Source organism: Gekko japonicus, unplaced genomic scaffold, assembly GCF_001447785.1.
Source record: "Gekko japonicus isolate JY-2015 unplaced genomic scaffold, Gekko_japonicus_V1.1 scaffold232, whole genome shotgun sequence".
In the NCBI taxonomy this organism is placed as follows: Eukaryota; Metazoa; Chordata; class Lepidosauria; order Squamata; family Gekkonidae; genus Gekko; species Gekko japonicus.
This window is the reverse complement of record NW_015162481.1, coordinates 158,403-182,431: the sequence shown is the minus strand read 5'-3', so window position 1 is coordinate 182,431 and position 24,029 is coordinate 158,403. Positions and strand designations below refer to the sequence as shown.

Below are 24,029 nucleotides of genomic sequence, written 5' to 3'. Positions count from 1 at the left end.
CAGCAACAAGAGAAAAGGAAGGTCTCCTGAGTCCTCTCCCACTCCTGCTGTTTTCTTGAGCAAAAACTGCATGGAGGGGAGTTATTTTGCGACATGGAGTACCTGTGCCCATGGCTGTGGGGAACAGTTGAATACACTTGTATGCAAGTGCAAAAATGTAATGTCTAGTTTGTTAATTAACTAGACAGATTTTGATGGACTCTGTTTCTATGGCTTGGAATAGCTCGAGTGGTATCTCATCTATTCCCGGTGATTTGTTTCTCCCAATTGCTCACAGTGCAGCTTTCACTTTACTTTCTAAAATTGTAGGGTCTTCTTCAAAAGATTCTTCTTGGAACAAATCTGCCATCCTTGTGCATCTTTTTTGTGTAGTTTTTCAGTGTGTTGTTCCCATGTTTTCTTTATTTTGTCCTCTTCAGTTAATGTATTTCCGAGTTGCTCTTTCAGCATGCCTAACCATACTTAAAATTCTCCTTTGATCTCTTGGATCTTTTGGAACAGATCTCTTGTTCTTCCTTTTTAGTTGTTCTCTTCCATTTCTTCACACTGGTTATTATAATAGTTCTCTTTGTCTCTACATGCCAGTTGCTAGAATGCTGCATTTTGGCTTTTTATTCTGTTTCTGTCACCTTTTACTTTTGTTTCTCATCCATCTTTAGCAATTTTAAGAGTTTCATCAGTCATCTGTCAAGGCTTTTCTTTTCTTTTGGCTACCGGAATAGTCTTTGCGCATTCTTCCTTGATAATATCTCTGGTTTCAACCCATAGTTCTTCTAGTTCGCGTTCATTTGAACTTAGTTGGTGTTTTTCTTCAGCTTTATTCCAATTTTTGATTTTAACAATTCATAATCTGTACCACAATTGGTTCATGGTCTGGTTTTGGTAGACGGAGCAGTTTCTCCATCTTCTGCTTCCAGTTATGTAATCTATTTGGTTTCTATATTGGCCATCTGATGTTGTCCACGTATAAAATAGTTTGTATGGCTGTCTGAAACATGTGGTTGCAATGAACAAATTGTTGTCTTCACAGAATTCTATGATTCACTCTCCTGTTTCATTTCATGCTCTTATCCCAAATCTTCCAACGATATTTGAATCTGCATTGTTTCCTACTTTTGCGTTCCAGTATCCTATGATTACTAGCACATCTTTGTTTGGGCATGTGATCAGTTTCTTCCTGGACACTTGCATTAAAGTTTTCAATTTCTTCCTCATCAGCATCTTTGTAGTTGGAGCATAAACTTGGAAGATGGTTATGTTGATAGGCTTTCCATTAAGTCCGATTGATATTATTCAGTTAGACTTTGCATTATAGCCCCTGACTGCCTGTGCTATATCTTGCCTCACTATTAGAGCAACTCCATTCCTTCTATTTGTCATTCCCCGAGTAAAACACTTTTCTGACTGAAAATGTTTGCTCACTCCCAGGATTGCAGTGTTTAAATGTTCCATCTGTCATTTTACGATTTCGAACTTACCTCGAATTATACTTCTTACATTCTATGTTCCTATTATATGTGGCAAAACATCTTTGGATTTTCCATTTGCATCCACCACTCAATGTTCTTTCAGCTTTAGTCCAGTTGCGTCATTAAAAATAGTGCTACTCATACTTGTTCTCAGTTCTTCCCCAGTAGGTGATTGAGTGCCATAGGACCTGGAGGTGCCATTTTCAAGCACCATATCTTTGTTCATTTTATATTGTCTTATCATAGTGTTTTTGAGCTAAGGGTTGTTCAGAAGTGGTTCACCATTGCCTTCTTCTGCACAGTTGCCCAGTAGCTACCATTCAAGAATTCCTCTGGTCCCATCACCATTGGAATTGTCCTCTTCTGCTGATGTGGCTGTTGATCCTTGAAGGGGGTGGATACATCTTAGTCTGTTGTCTCAGCTGTGACCATTCTGCCTTGAGTGACTCTGCTAGGAGTTTAGATCCCTTACAGTACTGCTCTCAGCTTCAGTGACACACAAAAACATCTTTAGCATTACCACATTAAGGTGTATGTCCAAGAAGGAGAGTGAGTTCCTACATTCTTCTGAATTTCAGTAGAATTCATAGGACTGCACTGTAATAGAGGTCCATAGAAAAAGAAGTGATTGCAGGAATTTTTGCTTAGTTCTCTCCCCACCCCACCCTGCCACCAGACCTTTATTGACTCTGATTAGAAGTTGACTGTTGATTCATCTCCCATGCGTCATGCAACCTGTCTTGTTTGTTCCTAAGTGCTGCATGTGATTTCTACATGGGGCTTTTTTAAAAAGACTGGGTTTTTTGCACTGGGTTTTCCCCAACCTTCTATATAAAGTACTGTTTGGCAACTCTTGCTCTCCAGTAGTTTGTTCAAGTTTCCTCTCAGACTGCATCTGCTCAAGCAGGGGAGTGTGCTTGTGACTGACATATGGCCCAGCCAGTCAGCATTGTGTACAGCATAGTTTTTGAAGCAGGGAAATAACTTCATGATTGACATAAAGGTCTGCCAGTCCACAGATGCAAAGCTGATTTCTCCTGTAAACCAAAAGAACCCTGTCCCCCCCCCCCCCCAGCCAGCTTAGAGGAAGCACAGTGAATGCTGTTCCACCATGGGCTTATTGAAGTTAAAAGGCCAGAATGCATCTGAAGCCAATTTTAATCCTTGTTCAACATAGGATCCCATTCTAGCATTTTATTCTTCCTTCTCTTTTTGGAATTTAAGTTGTGGAATCAAATTGTAACAGTTTCTTTCTCAGATGAGGATTTTTAATATTTAAAATATTTGTAGGAACGGCATTTGTTTCTTTATTGTAGGGCAAAGCTTCAGAAAAGAGAAGACTGAAGAAAAACATACCAAGGGACTACAGCGAGTGGGACAAGTATGTCAGATACCATTAACTAATTTTTGAAACCTTTAAGACCAACAAAGTTTTATTCAAGGTATAAGCCTTTGTCTGCACGCACACTTCTTCAGATACAATGAAATGGAAATTACCAGTTCATACTTATAGGCAGAGGGTGAGCAGTAAATTAGCATGCAGCATAATGATGTTTAACAGATTCAAGGACCAAACAGGTGCCACCGAACTCAAACTTTGTTCTGATGCTTCAGATCAACGTGGCTACCCACCTGAATCTAATTTTTGAAAGTTAGTTATAGACCTGTTTTATTATGTGAATAGTTTTCAAAATGATGATATATTTTATATTTATTTTTTCCTATAGCAGAAAAATAAGCATAATAAGTTTTGCACTTTATACTTAAAGCCCAGCTATTGTATATGCTCTGGTGATCACTGCAGAACCAAACTTACAGAGCACATCAAATCTGTGGTCTTAGGATAAGATGTCACACTTTCAGCTGTCAAACATCATCCTGATGAGATGAACATATATGAATCCTGAACAGGCACAATGTTTGCAGGACCCAGGGTTATGTATATATTCTGAAAAAATTATGGGTGTAACCCTGGCTGTCTTGAATCAACTACAAACTCCCTTATAAGCTGATATTTTCACAGCTGACTAACTGCTTCCATTGAGTGGTTTAGCTGTAGCTTGGACTCCCAGCTTCCTGAAGCTTCTGTGCAGTACTGTTTGGCAACTGTTGCTTTCCAGTAGTTTGTTCAAGTTTCTTCTTAAACTACATCTGTACTGATGTTTTCAGCATGAAAGCAGAAGCGTTCTCTTGCGCAAGTTAAGATTTGCTGCACTTGTTAAACTGATGAGGAATTTGAGGAAATATAATTAAGAATTTCCTCTGTGTTCTGTAAATAAGTAATATTAAAAGGAAACAGTCTAATAATTATTACTGGAAAATGTAAAAACAGCAAAATGAACTTTTTTCCCTTTATGAACCAATGAGTTTATTCCCCCTCCCGCATTCTTTCATGTTTTGTATGTACTGTATGTCTTTGTTTATTTAAAAAAAGATTTGCTGTACTCGTAAAGGTAAACCCATATTACCGTCCTATGAAGTAGTTTAGTCTATTGATTTCAGTGGGCTTAGGCTGGAGTAACTCTGCATAGGATTACCCTGTTAATAAAGCATTCCAATCTCATGAAGAAATCTGTGTTTCCCCCAAACAAATCCCCATTATTCCTGAATGTCCTTAGTTGACCAGTCGCACTCTTTCATCTTAACCTCCTCAGATGGCTGTTGTGAGGATAAAACACAGAGATGTGTGCCACCCTGAATTCCTTGGAGGAAGGGCAGGATAAAAATATGATGGGTAGATATGAGAGAACAAGCCAGTAAGTCCTCAGGCACTCCCTCCTGCCTCCCTTTGCCTGCAGAGTGTAGGTTGAAAGCTCTTGACTCTGGCAAAATGGCAAACTGCAGTTTGCTATCTTGTCTTCAAAGCAGAGTTGTAAGCCAGGATGACCCAGTGCTTTTGAATCCTGCTTTGAAGGCAAGAAAGCAAATCACATTTTGCCAGTTTCTGTGTTACAACATACTGCAGTTTGCTCCCACCTAGGAAGTTTTCAATCTCTACATGGCGTGTACATGTAGGTTTGTACATAGACTTTAACTGCACTCTTGTGAGCTCTTGTTATAATGACATCTGGAATATTTTATTCTTCAATTTAAGGTTTGATGTGCAGAAGGAGTGTTCTAAAATTGATGAATGCCATGAAGAGAAGTCTGAAGCCTGCTGTGGTGTTAACAGATGTTTACCAGAAATTAACATAGATACAACAGGTACCTGTAAATTATCTCTTAGTACAGTGGCCACAGGATTGGAAAAGGTCAGTATACATTCCAATCCCAAAGAAGGGCAATGCCAAGGAATGTTCAAACTATTGCACAATTGCACTCATATCACACGCTAGCAAGATCATGCTCAAGATCCTACAAGCTAGGCTTCAACAGTACGTGGATAGAGAACTGCCAGAAGTACAAGGAAAAAGGAAAAGAGGAAAAGATCAACAACCTCAGATATGCAGACGATACCACTCTAATGGCAGAAAGTGAAGAGGACCTAAAGAGCCTCTTGCTCGGAATAAAAAAGGAGAGCGCAAAAGTGGGCTTGAAGCTCAACATCAAAAAAACTAAGATCATGGCATCCGGCCCCATCACTTCTTGGCAAATAGAAGGGGAAGTCGTGGAAGTAGTGACAGACTTAACGTTCCTGGGATCCCAGATCACCGCAGACTGTGACAGCAGCCATGAAATTAAAAGACGCCTGCTCCTTGGGAGGAAAGCGATGGCGAGCCTAAACAGCATGATAAAATGTAGAGACATCACCCTGCCAACAAAAGTCCGCATGGTCAAAGCAATGGTATTCCCAGTAGTCATGTATGGCTGCAAGAGTTGGACTATAAGGAAGGCCAAGCGCTGAAGAATAGATTCTTTTGAACTATGGTGCTGGAGAAGACTCTTGAGAGTCCCTTGGACTGCAAGAAGATCAAATCAGTCAATCCTAAAAGAAATCAACCCTGACTGTTCCTTGGAAGGCCAGATAATGAAACTGAAGCTCAAATACTTTGGCCACCAAATGAGAAGGGAGCACTCACTGGAGAAGACCCTGATGCTGGGAAAGATTGAAGACAGGGACGGCAAAGGATGAGATGGTTAGACAGTGTCATAGATGCAACGAACATGAAATTGAGCAAACTTCAGAGGACGGCGGAAGACAGGAAGGCCTGGCGTGAACTGGTCCATGGGGTTGCGAAGAGTCAGACTCTACTGTGTGACTGAACAACAACAACAACTGTAGTTACTGATTGTTGTCTGTCATTAAAAAAAGAGAAGGAATCCTGTTTTCAGAAAGAGGAGGTTTGGTGACCTTATAAAATAATGAGATTTTTGTACAAGCTTGGCTATCTGTATTTTACTTCTTGAGTTCTATTGAGTTCATTGTCTCCTATATAAATTCAGTGGCTTGAGTCCACTAGATTGCAGAAATTCCCTTCCTGCTGGAGTCCCTTGCCTGTTCCAGAGGGACCACGAGGAGTATCTTTTCAGGAAGTGCAGATGGCTGCAGTAGGAAGGGTGAGGCCATTGTTCAGGTGCTTTCTGAGCCAAATATTCATGATTTTACCGTATTTTGCCAACACACAATGAACAGAGTGTCTTAACACCTAAGAGTGAAGGATTAAAATGCATCTTCTGTTGTGCACTTTTTTTACCTGCTAGAGAAGCTGTACAAATCAGTGATACGACTAGCAAACAACATTTGCAAGGACATTTTTAAAAACCCTATAAAAACAGTATATTCTTTAAAAGTAAGCAAAAACATATAAAGAGCAGTCAGCTTATTGCTAATAGAGATGAAAATATGACGCCGCCTTGTATTGAGTCCGGCCACTGATCTGTCTTGCCCTCCTCTGGCTACGTTGACTGGTGGTAGCTTTTCAAGGTGTCAGTCCAGGGGTATTTCAGCTGGAGATGCCAGAGATAGAACTGGTGCCTTTCTGCATGCAAAACATGTTCTCTGTGACTGAGGTCTGGCCTCTTGCTTAAAGCTGGGGCTTGCTGTTTGCACCAGAGCAAAGAAGGAGGGAAGCTCATGCTAGTGTAGGAGAAACCTATGGCAGCTTGCTGTCTATAGCAATTTCCAACAGAATGGCACCTGTAATGTCTTATGTCTAGATATTGTGGTCTGGCCAGTACATTTTTGTACTTTCAATATTTACTGGCTATTTCCAGGTATGACCAGAAAAGAGAAGAATTTTATTGCTAATCGTGAAAAAGAGAAAGGCAATGAAGCATTTGTCACAGGTGACTATAACGAAGCAGTTGCCTACTACATTCGGTGAGTGGACATTATTTGAGCCTTCATTTTCCATTTGTGATGGTATTTATTCTTTATTTTTCATGAAGTGTTGTTGAATGAATAGAATAAGTTTATTTTTGAAATTGTATTTAATTTCAGAGTTGGAAGCTCTTGTTGCATCAACGTAGCTCAGGGTTCTGATACAACATCTGAGCTTCTCGGTCCCTTAACTTACAAGCTGCTTAGTAGTTTCAGGGCTGTGAGAATAGGTTGCAATCCTGTATGCAAGCTGTTTACTGCAGTGGAATTTAACCAGTCTAATTGTATGCAGGATTACAGCCACGGTAAGTAATACTTCAGCACAGCATGAGCAGCAACCTGTCTGAGGTAGGTACATTGATATGCGACTTTAAAGTGATTATTTCCATTTAAAAGAAGTAATAAGCATCTAGGAGACTAGTAAAGTTTTTCTTTTAAATTGTATTAATGGATTTGTGCTATTATAGGTGTGCAGCTATTTATTCAATATCAATTTTTTTTTAAAAAAACTGCAGTGTTTTAGTGTCACAACAGCCTTGTAATGAGGTTTTTTGTCATCTTCTGGGCATGGAACAGGGGTCACTGGGGGTATGGGGGGCATATTTGTGAATTTCCAGAATTGTGCTGGAGGTTGGACTTGATGACCCTAGAGGTCCCTCCCAACTCTATGATTCTAGGTTAGACTAAGGTTTTATACAGACAATAGCCTCTTAAAAGAGTAATATGATTTGTTCTGTTTTATGTATTATTCTAGCCTGAGGACAAGGCAGCTGGTAGAAATTTACATTATACATGTCTACTTCTTGTAAAGTCTTGTGGTGAAAATCCTGTCTGTGGTAAAAAGGAAAAAAAATTACTCCCCTTTGCAGTGGTGTCTAGTCAGACAGGTCTTGCAGGAATTCAAAGAGTGATGCTCAAGTCTATCTAATGTTCATCATTAGCTGAGCAAGAACTGGAATCTGGATTTGCCAAATCCAAGACCAGCTGTTTAGTCCTGTCACCACAGCAGTACTTGAGACTCCTTGAGAGCAACCCGAAGCTGATTTACTGGAAGTAAGTCCCCATTTATTCACTGGGGCCTACTCCCAGGAAAGCGTTCTTAGGATTGCAGTCCTTGTTAATTTTATTTGCATTTTTTCTTCCAGCAGAAGCTATTCCCTGCTAGTATCCATTTATTTCACTATCCTCTCCTGAGGTTCCACCCTCCCTGTTTGGCATACTGAATCATATATACCAGGGATGTATATGGGTGTTTCTGTACCCATATACAAGAAAGAAATTATAAATCTAAGACAGTAATACCAGGAAAAGGGTATAATTACAGTAAAAAGTGTAAAATATATAAATAAGGAATTTACCGATATGGCGTGGTGGACGAAATTACAAGAATGCGGTTTTTAATGGTTAAAAGATATGTTTGTGGAAGGAGGAACTTTAATTGCAAAAAACAATTTTTAGACAAAGTAGGAAAGCAATATTGGTTAGAGGTGCAAGGACTATATGACTTAGTTAAAGCTGAAAGAATAGAGGGGATAAGCGGGGAGGCAACAGAAATTGATGAAATATTAAGCAGAAGACACGTAAAAAAAAGGGATAGCGGGGGCGTTATATAAACTGATGGTAAGAGATAAGGAAAGGATGATAAGGATCATACAGAATAAATGGGAGGGAGAAGGGTTAATGCATCAGGAAGTGATTCAAGAAATAATGAAGGGTATAAATCAAATTAAAATAGAGATAAAGAATTGGTGAGGAAATTTATATGGAAATGGTATAGAACTCCGGCTCAGATAGCGTATATGATTAAAGGAATGAATCCAAAGTGTTGGCACTGTGGCCAAGAAGTAGGTCTATATGCCCATATGTGGTGGGAATGTAAAGTGGTTAAGGAATTCTGGCAAAAGATTGTAAGGGTTATCTATGATTTATTTCAAGTTAATATAGAGATTAACAGGGACTTGCCTATTTCGGGAATATTGGGAAATTAAAAAGTGGGAAGAAATAAATGGGAGTTATATAAAATTATGGTTTTAGCCGGGATGGCTGTAATAGCATTGGGATGGAGGGATAGGCACAAATGGACAATGGAAAATTTGAATAATTATGTCTTTGAACGCGTACAATCAGATATATTCGCACAGATAATTACTGAAGAGACATGGGAGGAGAAATGTCAAAAGATTACAAATAAATGGGTGGGATATAAGGAATGGGTGGAAAGGGGGAAGCCAATCCAAATATCCAAATACGAATGAAGAATCTGTGCACATGGTTAAAAATATGAAAATACTACAAGGAGGGAGGGGGGAGGGGGGTAAAATGATTGTATAATGATTTAATGTAAGATAATGTATATAAGCTTCAATAATAAATAAATAAACATTTCAAAAAAAATTACAGTAAAAAGTGTAGAGATGACTTTCAGGATATTAAGGACAAAAATGAAATTAAATCAAATACAGCTGCGAGAGTCCTGAGAACGACAGAACTCACCACCCCTCTTCTTCTAAAACTGTAGTTTGGATTATTAGCCTCTAAACGTCTGTGTGTTTTTTAGCACAGAACTAGGGTTTTGTTTTTGTTTTTAAATGATGAGATCTTTTCTCATTCTTCAGGCTTGTATTTGAAATTGCCTTATTATCAGCTCTTCTTTTTGTAACATAACTCCACATAATACAGAAATAGGAGAGCCCTGCATGCCCTTTGGGTGTGTGTGTACAAGTGTTTAAAAAACAAGCAGCTGGGAGGGGAGGATGTAGGAATTTGGAGCACAAAAATAATGGGGGCAATGTTTAACACTCGCCCAGCTCCTCCTTCCCAAATTGCTCCCCATCCTTGCTAATTCAAAACGTGTGTTAGCAAGGAAAAAACACACATTCTGTAACTTTGCAGGAAAGGAAAGCAGTTTGCAAGCTGGAGGGATCATTGGGAGAGGGGAAATTACCGTTAGTGAAATGATGAAACATTCCTCTATTCCTTTTGTGTTCCAAACTCCCCCATTCCAAAGTTGCTTTCTTTAAAAATAAACATCTGGGGCTCTTTTATACATTGTTCCATATTCTGTATAGTTAGCCTCCTCAATGATCTTTGAAACATGAGTTTACTGAAGTTTATGTGTTAATTTCAGGCTGCCTAATAGGTTTCTTGTTTTGTAGGAGCATATCCGCATGTCCCAGTGTGGCTGCCTACAATAACAAAGCTCAGGCAGAAATAAAACTTCAGAACTGGCAAGCTGCTCTTCAGGACTGTGAGACTGTATTAAAAATGGACCCTGGAAATATAAAAGGTAAAATGAGATACTCATTTCTGAAAGCATAGTTCTGGCACCATCTATTTAAAATGAATGGAATGTAACTGACAAAATGCTTTCATTTAAATGCTTTATGGAATGCACCCTATTTTAACAACCATTGTTTCAGGCCATGTAACATATGTATTTTGTATACCTGTAACATAGACGTGTAACATACGTATTTTGTATACTATTCTGTTGAAAGCCGCCCTGAGCCGTACTTGTAGGGAAGGGCGGCCTAGTAAATCTAATTTAATAGATAAATAAATACCTTCAGAGTACAAAAAGATCAAAAGAACTGTGAAGCAGCAAGTCTCAAATGTATTTGTTCTGCCATCATTACAGCGGGGAACAACTTGTTCCCCAGACACTGATTAAGTACTGTTGTTTCGGGCTTCTGTACACATGTCTTTGTTGTTGAAGGAAGCCTGTGGCAGCCAGTGCTTGTGTTGTACCAACGGAGACTTGAAACTTTCTCCACTACTCACCTACATTCACTGCAAAAACTCGTTCCTCTTAACTTCATGTAGGATTAGAGATACAAGCAAGCCATGAAAAGACCAGTCGTCTTTAACTCTAGAGAGTTAAAGGTGTTCCCCTTCTAATTAGAGAAAAACACCCAGTGTGAGTGCAGGTTCTTAAAGTCTTGACACGTTTGGACTCTTTTGGAAAGTTCCCACATGTCCCAGATACATGGAAAGAAGTAATTATCTCTTTGATTCATAAACAGAACTCGGATGAGAAAGAAATGAAAAATTATAGACTGATTTCACTTTTAAATGTGGATTATAATTTGAACATTTGATAATGTTAACTGGACTTTTATGGTGAAAAACGTTACATATGTTAGAAGCAGGAGAAAGCTTTACTACTATGATTCAAGCAATATATAAGGAACAGAAAGCAAGAGTTATAGTTAATGGAGAACTTTCAAACAGCTTTGATATCCAGAAAGGTGCAAGACAAGGTTGCCCTTTATCCCCACTTTTGTTTATCATGGTACTGGAAGTTATGAATGAAGCCATAAGAAGGGAGAGCAAAATAACTGGACTTCAAATAAAGAAAGAACATTTCAAAATCTTAGCCTTTGCAGATGATGTGGCACTTATATTGGAAAATCCGATGGAAACAGCAGGGGCTTGGATGGAAAAGATTGAAGAGTATGGAGCAATGTCAGGTTTCAAAATAAATGCAGAAAAAACAAAAATCATAACTAAGAATATGGAGGATAAACAAAAAGAAAAACTACAAGAAATTACGGAATGCCAGATAGTAAAGAAAGCAAAGTACCTAGGAATTACATTTACAAATAAATGCAGTACACTCTATGAAGACAATTATAAAGTTTTATTACAAGCAACTAAACAAGATTTGGAGAAATGGAAAAATCTGCAACTTTCTATGATGGGAAGAATAGCTACAATAAAAATGAACATTTTACCAAGATGGATATTTTTATTTCAAACTATCCCGATATTGCAAAACCAAAATTTGTTCAAAGACTTAGATTTTTGTGGTATGAAAAACCAGGCTCACAAAAATACTTCAAGCAGCATTGGCTGAGAGCAGCACTACTAAAGGTCTGGGACTCTATACACAAAAACTTTTATACCAAAAGATCGAGATTTAGAGGCATTTACTTTACCAAATGTTTATGCGGGAGAAGAACCGTTAAGATACCAGGACATTTTGGACAAAAAAGATAACCTTAAACTACCAGAACAGTTATCCTGGTGGAAGAATGCACAACTGGAATCGATATATTTAAAGGACAAGAGGCTAGGATTTAATAATAAAATAACTGAGTTGGAAGAAACTATGTTAACAGCAGAAAATAAAGTGATAAAGAAATTATTTAAGATTTTATTAGATGATGTGATGATAGACGAAATAGTGAAAAAAAATATGATTGCATGGGCCCAGAACATTGGACGTAATATTAACTTGGAGGAGTGGGAGCAGATTTGGTTGAAAAACATTAAATTGACTAATGCTGTATCATATAAAGAGAATATGTATAAGATGTTTTATAGATGGTATATTACACCAGATAGACTAGCTAAAAAAAATGTTACTTACTCAGATAAATGTTGGAAATGTAAGAATAAGACTGGTTCATTTTATCATATGTGGTGGCTATGTGATGTTACAAAAAGATTTTGAAGATGGGTACATGGAAAAGATGCTGAACTGCAGGCTGTGGTAGGTCGGTAGTTCAGCAGTTCGAGACCCGAGAGTGCCGCATGACAGAGTGAGCTCCCATCTCTAGTTCCAGCTCCTGCCAACCTAGCAGTTCGAAAGCAAGAAATTGCAAGTCGATAAATAGGTACCACTTCAGTGGGAAGGTAACAGCATTCCGTGTGCCTTGGTGTTTAGTCATGCCGGCCACATGACCATGGAAATGTCTTCGGACAGCGCTGGCTCTTCGGCTTTGAAACGGAGATGAGTGCCGCAACCCTAGAGTCGGATTCGACTGGCTTTCGAGCAAGGGAACCTTTACCTTTACTTTACATGAAATACTAAGGTCCCATTTACTCCAGAGATATTGTTACTGAATATATTTCCGAAAGACTTTGATAAAGCAGATAGGTATTTGATTGTTCACTTTTAGACAGCTGCAAGGATTCTATATGCTAAATATTGGAAAAAATGGAGATTCCAACGAAACAAGAATATGTGAATAAACTGTTTGAAACGGCTGAGAATGACAAATTGACATTGGAGACGAGAGCTGGAGCAGAATGGACTTTTCAAAAAACTTGGAAGAGATTTTATGACTGGTATAATATAAGCGTAATAACTTGATGGAAACTTGAGTACGAAGAAAAGATAAGCTAGTAGATAATGAGATTAGAAATGTAACAAATTGAAGAATAGAATATGGAATAAGCCTCCTGTTATATGTTTTATGTTTGTTAGTGGTAGTTATGCGTTTGTTTTTATGTATGTTTGTAGTGTATAATGAAAAGAAAAAATAATAAAGTGTACCTTCGGGTACTTTTTTTTTTTTTTTAAAGAAAGTTCCCACATGGTTAGACAATACATTTTCACAAGAAAAAGGAGAAGAAGTAAATTATGCTTGTTACATAGAAGTCTGATCTCTTTCCTGTTCTCTTCCCACGCGCACATGCTCACTCGCTCTCTTTTCTCCCCCCTCTTCCCAGGTCAGATGATGTTCTAAGTCACATAACAAACATCTCTTTTCAAATTTTCGTGTGCATTTCTCAAAAACAATACACTTTTTGCAGCTATGATTACATATATTTTAGTGGGTTGTACTTCAGCACACCAACATCTTCACAGGCAGATGTTGCATTTTTTGGACACTTGGGCCAAAGAAAGTTGCCTAGCTATGTGCTATGAGCTTTGATACTACCAAAATGTAAGCTTTTTTCCTTTTCTCTGTCCTACAAAGATTATCTGTTTCACATAAAATGAGATTAATTTTTAAGCTGTTAATATTATTATGTATCCTTGCAGTAGATAATTCTAATTAATGACAATAAAAAACTATTTTACAGTTCTATTGTAAAGGTTGCTATGGAGGATTTATTATGTACTGTATAACTGAATCATAACTACATTACTGCACCCTTTCTTTATTGCAGCTCTCATGCGCCGTGCCACTGTATATAAGAATCTTCAGAATTACAGGGCAGCTGCAGAAGATTTGCAAAAAGTATTACATACTGAGCCCCAAAATGGTATAGCAAAGGTAAGCATCAGTTGCTGACATCCTGGTTGTAGCATAAAATATGAATGTTTGCAATATGTTGTGTTGCTTGTATTTGAAAGTAGTTATTGTTCAGGCATAGGATGCAATTATGTAAAATTTTCTTACAATGCCTTTAATGTAAACTTAAGGCGTCTTTCAGAAGAGAGGACATTCCCTTCTTCATTGCAGTTTATTTTTCTCCTGTACCTTCTCCAGTTCTTGACAGTGAGATGGGGCAGAAACCAGTGCATGCAATATTCTGAGTACATCATAGATTAAGCAAAGATATTACAAACCAAGATTTGTATCTTTGTTCTTAGATCCAATTTACACCCTATCAGAGTACAAGAAAAGTAGGATTTTTTTTCCTAATGTGTATCACTCATATACCATTGAAGCTCATTCTGGACCTGGCCTACATAGTTTGGGGAGAGAGATAATCATTGTACAATTCTTTACTGTTCTAGTAGGAAGTTTACCATCCTGAATTTAAAAATCAAAGCTGTGTAAGACCTTCTGCTAATGGTGGAGTCTTCTGCTAGAGTAACTTACTTCATGTGCCAGAGCAAGATGCCTTGTCAGCAATGCTCCTGCTAAGCTGTGGAGTCTTGTGAGCAAAAATTCTACTTTGTGAGCTACTGGCATTAAAGTTGTGAGCAAGCAATTTGGCAACTGCATAAATTAGCTTACTCTGGAATCATCTTTCCTGAGCTAAGACAAAAAATGTGTGAGCTGGAGGCTAAAAAACTGTAAGGTAGCTCACACTAACTCAGCTTAGAGAGAACACTGCTTGTCAGTAGAGCAAGATGCCTTGCCACAAATCGCTAGTGAAAGACTCTGCTGCTAGTGGAATGAAATTTTTGAATCCAGTCCTTTGTACATTTCATTTTTACAGGAAATATTTTCTTGTGCTGCAGAAAAATCTCTCAGAAATTGAGAAGACTCTGAAGGACTTAGAACCTATATCTCAGACACAGATCAAAGGAAAAAGAATTCTTATTCAGGACATAGAAGAATCAGAAAAAGCTGAAGGAGAAAACGGTGTAGAACATGAAAATGGAAGCGGAGATAAAAGTAATATTAACTTTTAATTGCTTTCTTTGGATCGTGGAGCTGGCATCACCCAAGACGATTAAGGAGTTGGAGCACCTGTCATAGGAGGAAAGGCTGAGGAGTCTGGGACTTTGCAGTTTAGGAACAGGCGACTAAGGAGGGACATGACAGATGTTTATAAAATTATGCATGGGGTAGGGAGAGTGGACAGAGAGAACTTTTTCACCCTCTCCCAAAATACTACAACATCAAAGCTGATGAGCAGTAGATTCATGATGGACAAAAGTAAATACTCCTTTACTCAAAGAGTGATTAAAATTTAGGATTTGCGCCCTGGATAGCCAAGGCAAGCCAGATCTCTCAGATATCAGAAGCTAAGCAGGGCCAACCCTGGCAAATATTTGGATGGGGGACCTCTAAAGAATACCAGGGCCGGGAGGCAGAGGCAGGCTCTCAAGCCACTTTTCTGAACGTCCTCCATGCCCCAATAGGAGCTGCCAGAGGTCGCCATGACTTCCAGGCACAGACACAGACACAAAATACAAATACCAAAAAATATATAAATTTTGGAATTTGCTGCCAACAATATCATTATTCATATCAATAAAGATGGCTTTAAAATGGGATTAGACAGATTCAGGAGGATAGGTCTATCAGCAGATACTAGACATAGTGACTAAAGGGAACCTCCACATTCAGAGGCAGTAAACCTCTAAATGCCAGTGCCAGGAGTCAATGTCAGGGGAAGGCCTCAGCCTTTATGCCCTGTTGTTGTTGGCCCTTCAGAGTAACTATTGGCCACTGTGTGAGACAGGATGCTGGACTAGATGGACCACTGGTCTTATCCAGCGGGGTTTTGTCGAATGTTTTTATGTTATAATCCTGAAGTTTGAGAAAATGACTTTATCAAAATTTCTTCCTCTTACTGTTTAAGATACTTTTATTAGTAAACACATCCTACAAGAACAAGGGGCTCTTGTATTTCCCCCCTAGCCATCCTCTGTGATCACTGAAAAGCTAATGCTGAGAGTCAGGGGACACCTTTGTGGACAGAATGCTAGGTGATGGGGGGGGGGCTGCATCTAAGGAGAGCTAATAGGGTGAAATCATCCCCTACTTCCATCAGCAGAGGACGTTTGGCGGAGTAAGCCTTCTGCTTTTCAAGAAGGATGAGGGGTGGTTTCATCTGATTCCCATTCTTCACTATAACCTTCCTGTGTCCTCAAGGGTCCCCTGACTCTCAGCATCAACTCTTTCAGGGGCAAGGGGGTAATCATAGGGGTTAGGGGGAAGTGGAAGGGTGGAATGCCTGCCTTGGTGCTTGTGGAATCTAATCCAGAATTTTTATCCATAATAAACGCAGTTTGCTGTTTTTGTATGCATACTCTTTCCTCACACTCGCAATTTTCCACTTAAAAAGTTTTACAGACAAAATCCCAAGCAGCTTCCTGAAGATAATTTTAAATGTGAAGTTACTGTGGTACAGTTTCTGACAGGGACTATATAGTAGGGAAATATCCCTTTTGATTGTGATTTTACGGAATTATTTTGCCTTGCCAAGTTCAGAATATTCAAAAGAATTTGTTATTTCTGAAGTTGGCACTGCATTTATCCTTTTTTCCATGATTTCTTTTTTTTTTTCCACTTTAGAATTATTTTCAGTTCTGATGGAAGCTTAACTGAGAAAAACCACGTACTGTTTTTTTGCTATACATTTGGCGTCTTCTTAATCCAGCACTTAAAATTCTGACTTTCTGATTGCTTACTCTGAAGCAATCCTGTTAACGTTTTTAGTGGGTATCTTTATAGATGAAGGATATAAATTACCTGTGCTTGGTTAGTCCAATAACATATCTTGCATGCTGGACTAGGATCTGGGAGACCCAGGTTCGAATTCCCACACTTGCTGTGGAAGCTCACTGTGTGACCTTGGGCCAGTCACACAGCCTAACCTACCTCACAGGGCTGTTGTGAGGATAAAATGGAGGACAGGAGAATGATGTAAGCCACTTTGGGTCTCCATGGGGGAGAAGGGCGGGATATAAGAGAAGTAAATAGATAAATAAATTTTAGAAACTGTTGAGAATCTTTAATGTGTTTAGATCTAAATGATAAGTTTTTAAAAAGCTAGTTCTTCAGTAGACTTGAAACAATAGACTAAAAAAAGTATGTGTACGTGTGTACCATTTTACAATATAGTTTCTAAATATTTTTCAATATTTTTGTACTGATAATAGTAAACATTTAATCTGGTTTGGCATGTAGTTGTGATTTGCTGTCTTACAGACAGTCATGAACTAGCCCTTTAAGTTGAGCATACAGCATTTAAAAGGTTAATTTCAAGGAGCTTAGTAGGAAATAGACTTTAAAAAGTATGTGTATGTGTGTACTATTTTACAATATAGCAGGTGTTTCAAAATATTTTTCAATATTTTTGTACTGATAATAGTAAACATTTAATCTGGTTTGGCATGTAGTTGTGATTTGCTGTTTTACAGACAGTCATGAACTAGCCCTTTAAGTTGAGCATACAGCATTTAAAAGGTTAATTTCAAGGAGCTTAGTATACCATTCAGAGCAGGGTACTCTAGATTATTAAAAGGGGACACTGATTTGACAACATTACATTCAAGCTGTTGTATATTGTTTATTCTTAATATTTTATACTTGCCTTCTGAGAATGCACATTTGTTTGGGGGTAAGCTAAGCGCAATAAGCTAGGATGTTTTAAGAATCTGCCGGCAGATTCTTCTAGTCCTCCCCTATTCTGTTTTTACAATAGTTCCTTCTGATGATGCAGACTCTAACCTAGCCGATTAACTTCCTTATAGAAACTGCTGTGCTAGTGGGAGGTCAGATCACAAGTGAGAAGACTGAGATGGGGAATGCGCAAAAGAAATTCCCTGGCAAAGGAGATGGCTGTAAATCAGAATACAAGGAAGCGCAGAAGAACAGAGATCCTTCTGAAACAAGCATTAAAAAAGGCACACCTGAAAAAAGGACAGCTAAAGTTTTGCATGACTGTGGGAGTGAAGTAAATGGCTGTCTAAGCACTGGTAAAAATAACAGTGAAGACAGTAATGCTAAACCAAAGGATGTAGAATCTTCCTTGGCAGGAGAAAGGAGTTCCACTCTGCTCCCCCCTACTGCAGTGGCACTGAAAGCTGAAGGAAATGCGTTGTTTAAGAACGGGCAGTTTGGAGAGGCTATTCTCAAGTATTCAGAGGCAATTGAAAATGTCAGCGATTCAGGTGAGTTCTAAATTCTTCAGAGCAATTTTATGGTAACTTTAAAGGGTAATTTGGGAGTGTATATTATTTTCGGATTTGTTCCTGGAATGCATAAGCAGTGGTGGAAAATTATGTCATATACATTGGTGAAGTAAAACAGATATTTCATGTAGATTTCATGTCAATATGGTTGCATATTAAAATAAAATGATATATTTATAGGTTGTTGGACAAAACAAAAGGTCCTTGAAGCTTTGCTTCATCAGCAGAACTGCATTACTGCAGTGGAACTTGGAACCCAAAGAGTGCTTTTTAAAAATACTAACAAAATTTGACTTCAGTAATCAATTTTTGTTTTTATTTTGTATAATTTTAGGAATTCAGAGTCCAGAGGATATAAGTATTTTGTATTCAAATAGAGCAGCATGTTACCTAAAAGAAGGCAACTGTGTTGACTGCATTCAGGACTGTAACAGGTAAATAGCACCCTTCCTGCATGGAGGCATCATTCCCCATAATTATAGTAGCATTTTAACTGTTTTTTATTATTTAAATAGCTTGAAAGGTATAACACCTACTTTATGTGTTTTGCAAGACTATGTTGCAAATCACTTCCTGGATAAGAAAAGGAGGAGGAGGACAGCTCATATTTCTCCAGTTTATGTAAACACATACAGAGGGTTTGAATGTAAAATTTAAGTAGGTTCTTTACACAGTGACAAGTTTTTATAGATATTTTTGCATAAACATTCCTTTGATAGAAGAACTGAAAATTGTTTGTGATCTGGAATACTTACAAGTAGTTGCATCATAATTGACACAAGTCCTTCCCAGAAACTGAGACGAACATTGGTTTCTAACTGTGGTGCAGTGTGGGGCATAGTAGTACCTTCGGTCCCTTCTCTCTGGAATGTGCTGTTTTAAGTGTTAACTGGCACTTCAGAAATTATTTTTAACTGGTATCTGAGTTGGTCTTCAAGAGTTTGAGATATATGGTAAAACCATAGCTTTGCAGACCTTGTTTTCCTAATTGTAAAAATGACTGGATAGTAGATCCTCAGGGCTTTAGATTAGCATGCTAGAATACTAAACCTTCATCTGAATTAAGAATTTTGGGGGGGTCAAGTTATTTCTTACTTTTCAAACTCTCTCCGTGAAATATTCTTAGTTGGTGACTGCTTTTGAACTTCCATTGTTAGTTTGGTCCAAGAGAACTAAATATTCAAAATACACAGGAGTAATTTTGTTGTTGTTGTTGTTGTTGTTGTTGGACCGGCTTCTGTTTTGGTTTAGAAAAGCTGCTTGTTTTTTGAATTACAAAGAATGCTTCATCAAGATGAATGGACTGGTAGTTTAATCTTCTTTGAAAGTAAGATCAAAGTACTTGGGTTGGCCTTTGGAACTCAAGACTAAATCAGGAAAGGGTAGGGGGGGATAATGATTATATGGAATAATGACATCATTCTGGTTTTTCAGATTTTTGTTAGCATTACCTGTCCCGAGCTTTCAGGATGTGGCAGAGGGTAAACCTAAACAAGGTTGCAAATTTAGTTGAAAATGTGTTCAGTCACTTCAGACACTGACCTGTTCATAAATTTTTTGCACATTTAAACATTCTGGTTTTCATTTTCTTTCTACTTTAATACTTTAAAACTCTGTCAAAATTTTTTTTCATTTTTATTTAACTGCTTTTTCTTACTATTTCTTTTTCTTATTTATTATGTATGCACTTTATACCCTGCCTTACCTAAAGTGGCTTATGTTGTTCTTCTGTCCTCCATTTTATCCTCACAACACCCCTGTGAGGTCCAAGGTCCCCCAGCGGGCTTCCATGGCATGAGCTGGGATTCAAACCCAAGTCACCCAGATATTAGTCTGACACTCTTAACCATTACACTTTGCTGGCTCTCAGAAATGACTTTTTGCATCCCCCCCCCTCCACTTAATTCGCACTACAACCCTGTGAGGGTAGATTAGGCTGAGAAATCGTGACAGACCCAGGGTCACCTGGCAGGTTTCCATAGTCCAGCAAGGGATTCAAACCCAGTCATACTCCCAAATCCTAATCCAGCACTCTAACTACTGCACCGCACCAAATCTAAAGCGTGCTTGTACACATGATTTGCAGCATGCTGCTAGTTGCTGTTATTATGAGAGAGACCGTGGAGCTGCCAGAAGGAAAGCTTTCTGTTCCTGGGATCCACTTGTTGTTGGTAGAGCCTGAAAGAGCAGAGTAAGGGATGCATGAAATTCTGCAGTCCTTTGAACAGCATTCAGCAGCATTCAACAGAATCTCTGTTTTCCTCTGAGATAAATGAACTTTCTAAATTGTGAGGATAGGCTTGTTTGGTGTGGACAGTGTCTGGTGACATCTTAGAAGAATGTGGTCTGTACAGGAAGTGTTCGGGACTGAGGTTTGATTACCTTAACTATGACTAACTGACTAAGTATACTTTATGACTAACTGGCATAGTATAAATTAATGCAAAGTAAGCAAATATTTTCAAATATTCTTAATCTGCATAATTTATACAGGAATTGGGTTGCCTTCCTTATAGCCTTAAGTGTTCAGAATTCTCAAAATGCTAAATATGAATACCAAGTTTTAATTATGAAAAGCGAATATTTTTATCGGTAGGAGTAGAGTTCACCATATACTTGGATGCTTAACTGTGGGCATTTAGAAGTCCTCTGTGGAATTCCTATACACCTTGTAGGTGGACGATGCATTTTGGAAGCCCCACTACCTATAAATGGTTTGCAGTTGAGATAGATCGCAAGGAGACAACTGATAGCCCTTATCAGCTAGATAGGTTTTCATATGTATCGAATGTTTTGCAGATACAACAACTGTACTGAAAGGTACATACACAGGTAGTACTTAAGCAGAATAAGCATTAATCCTCTATAGTACTGCCCTGTTACTAAGTATCACTTGGCTTAAATCAGTTCCTTGGCCATTTGATTAATAGGCTTTTCAGAACACTGCCTGGATACAAGAAGCATGTAACAGTAATAGCCCACGTGAATAAATCAATCCTGTTTTCCTTCCTCCAGTTTTATTTTTAGATAGATCCATGATAAAAATCTGAGATATACCGTGTACATGTTCATACCTATGCTGATAGGGTCAAAATGTTTTTTGGTGCTAGCTGCCTTCTTTAGCCTTGTTCTACTAATAGATTCTGGCCATTTTTCTTTAGAGCACTGGAACTTCATCCGTATTCTCTCAAACCACTTCTGCGTCGAGCAATGGCCTATGAGTCCATGGAACGATACAGGCAGGCATATGTGGATTTCAAGACATTATTGCAAATAGATAGTGGGATTCAGGCAGCTAATGACAGTGTTAACAGGTAAGTATTTCTAAAATTAATATAAGACACTAATGTAACATTCTCTTTTGTGATATGCCATTGCAGTGGTTGCAATTCTCATCTAAGCATTTATTACTTGTACAAATAATTTGTAGATTATTTGTAGAATAAAATAATTTGACTCTTTAAAATACTTGGAATAGGGCCCGCGTTGTATTTGCACGATTTCTAGCATTTGGTTTACACTGAATGAATATGTGGTATGATAACTGCTGCTGTATTTAGTTGACTCAGTAGAAGTGGTTGTTTATATAGTCATGATGATTGTTATTGCAAAACTACAATGCATTCTTTTAACATATGAATATATTATTTTCCAAGGTGCTAGGCCTGCTTATGAGCATTTTCATGTTTCTTTAGAGTGTTTTACTCAGGAATAAAGTAAACTGTGAATCAAATTTGTATGGGATGAGTTGTACCAGGAACAATAGGTCTGATTTCAGTTCACTGTTCCATGTCAGAACTGGCAGGCTGTGATGGGGAAATTATCTTACTGGTAGAACACCCAAGTTCATACTTGATCACTGTTATTTACATAAGAATAAAAAGAATGTCTACTTCATTGGAATTTGGTAGCAATACTCTGTGGGAGTTGCTTCCTTATTAAATTGTTAATCCTTCTAGCAAGATACCATTTTGTTACTAGGAAGTTAGAAGAGACCACAAGTCATACATTGAGTTAATGGTAGTACCAACAGCTTACTAACTTCCCCCCAAAATCAGCCCACATAATCCAGGCAGCAGTGCACCGTAAACAGGGAGCTGGTGGTGTGTTGAATGAGAAAGTGTCCTTTCATTGAGAAAAATCACTTCCGGTAACCCAAGATAGAAAGCTGAGTGACATAGAGCAGGAAAGACCTCTTTCCTGGGCTAGGTCCAGATGCTGGGTTGCATCCTGCCTACCACCAGCAGAAGAGTGGAGCTTTACTGTACTCCACCCCACAGTGGTTCCTTGTAACCCCCAGAAAACAGATTTCCCATGGCTGTGAGACCTCACTGAGGGGGGCTGCAGTGGAGAGGAGGAAGGTGGCAAAATTGCCCTTCTGCCTATTCTGGCAGTGGAACTCTGCTGTTAATCTACACAGATCCCACGTCCCCAGGAACAGACTTTCTGGGAGTTGAGAAGGATGGCAAGACTGGAGGGGGACAAGGCAAAGATCCAATTTCCTTTCTCTGGTAGCAGTTAGGATCTAGCCCATTTCATCTTAAATTTAAGCGTTCTTTGTGCTTGCTGTCCTTGCCAATGATGAATGCTTTGGCCATAAGCTCAAAGCGTGGCTGCCACACAACATCTGTTTGTTTCCCCAGCGTGGGAGTGGCCCCTGTGGCTCTGGTGCAGCCTTTGGGCTTATTGAGGGAGCTGAATATCAGTGCTGTGAGCGTCGCTTTTGACAACAATTTAACACAAATAAGCTGATTTCTTATGTGTTGCAAGATGAGTATTCAAGACAGGCTTCTGGTACTGACTGTGCCATTTTACGTGCCGCTGTACTGAAGACCAAAGGTGTGCCTAACATGCTTACCTGCCAGCAGTGAAAGCTTGCTATTAGAACTGGGCCCAGTATTTATTCACTTAGGTAGTTCTGTCCCATTTTTGGCCCCAATGGGGACCCAAAGCAGCTTATAGTATCATTCTTCCTACCTCCATTTTATCCTCACAGCAAGACTTCCAGGAGCACATGTGCACACACACACAAGAAGAGAAAAGATATATCGTTCTCCTGTGTAGCTGATGAATTAATTCCCTACTCCCATCAGCAAAGGGGTGCTGTCCATTAAAAACTGGATGTTGTTAAACTCTTATACCAGTTAAGTCATTATAAAAAAAATCTGGAGGCGAAATGTCCATTAAAAAAAAAATCAGTGCAGTTTTCAGAATATGTGATTGGCTCTCATAAGAAGCAGCTCATTCCCTGATACAGTGTTTGTTTTCCATCACATGTGATGATTACATATGAATCCCATAAGTAGCATGTTCCTCCTTGGTCTTCATTCTATAATTTACTGTCTATTTCAATGCATGAGTTAAGTTTTGTGAAATATATTGCTGTCAAGATAGTTGTAGATTCCAAACACTTAAGAGTTTTTATGGGAAACTTACATTTGAGGTTTGAGTTGAGTTTAAAACTTTGGGAATAAATAATGGGTGCTAAACTTCAATTTTACCTTGTCTTTATCACTTTGCAACATACATAATCTAATGTTCAATCATTTATGCATTTTGCTGCTATATACTGGCTTTTTAACTTGCAGATTTATAGTAAGCCATGCAGAACTGTGGTTAGTGTACTGGGGCAGGCCTGGACTGGCTTTAATCTGCTATTGTCTACATTAAAAAAAAAATTCTAGAGTTTTAGTATTTTGTTAGATTCATACCACACTTTGAGCAGAAGACTATTTTTGGGATCCAACCCCACAATTTTGCTTTAGTCTAAAGTATGTTAAATATATAAAGTGAGGGTGCCTGTTCAGTCTCTGAGCAACTGAGGCATAGCTAGTTTGTATTTACCAAAGAATACGCCCTAAGAAAGTGTTTTACATCGTCCTGTCAAGGTCTATCTAGACCAGCAGTTTTAGCAGGATTGTGAAATTACAGATTCCCCCCCCCCCCCGAAATTGACCAGCTGTAGGTT

The 24,029-nt window shown here is 38.5% G+C and overlaps 1 protein-coding gene across 1 annotated transcript in view; it reads left to right on the top strand.

The window, feature by feature from the left end:
* Positions 1-24,029, top strand: part of SPAG1 (sperm associated antigen 1) — a 42,214-nt gene that overhangs the window by 4,172 nt on the left and 14,013 nt on the right. The window contains exons 4-12 of the mRNA XM_015405867.1: positions 2,786-2,850; positions 4,564-4,673; positions 6,624-6,729; positions 9,885-10,015; positions 13,630-13,736; positions 14,654-14,810; positions 17,621-18,040; positions 18,396-18,495; positions 21,223-21,375. Of these exons, the coding sequence (XP_015261353.1) occupies positions 2,786-2,850; positions 4,564-4,673; positions 6,624-6,729; positions 9,885-10,015; positions 13,630-13,736; positions 14,654-14,810; positions 17,621-18,040; positions 18,396-18,495; positions 21,223-21,375 (1,349 nt within the window). The remainder of the gene's footprint in view (positions 1-2,785; positions 2,851-4,563; positions 4,674-6,623; positions 6,730-9,884; positions 10,016-13,629; positions 13,737-14,653; positions 14,811-17,620; positions 18,041-18,395; positions 18,496-21,222; positions 21,376-24,029) is intronic.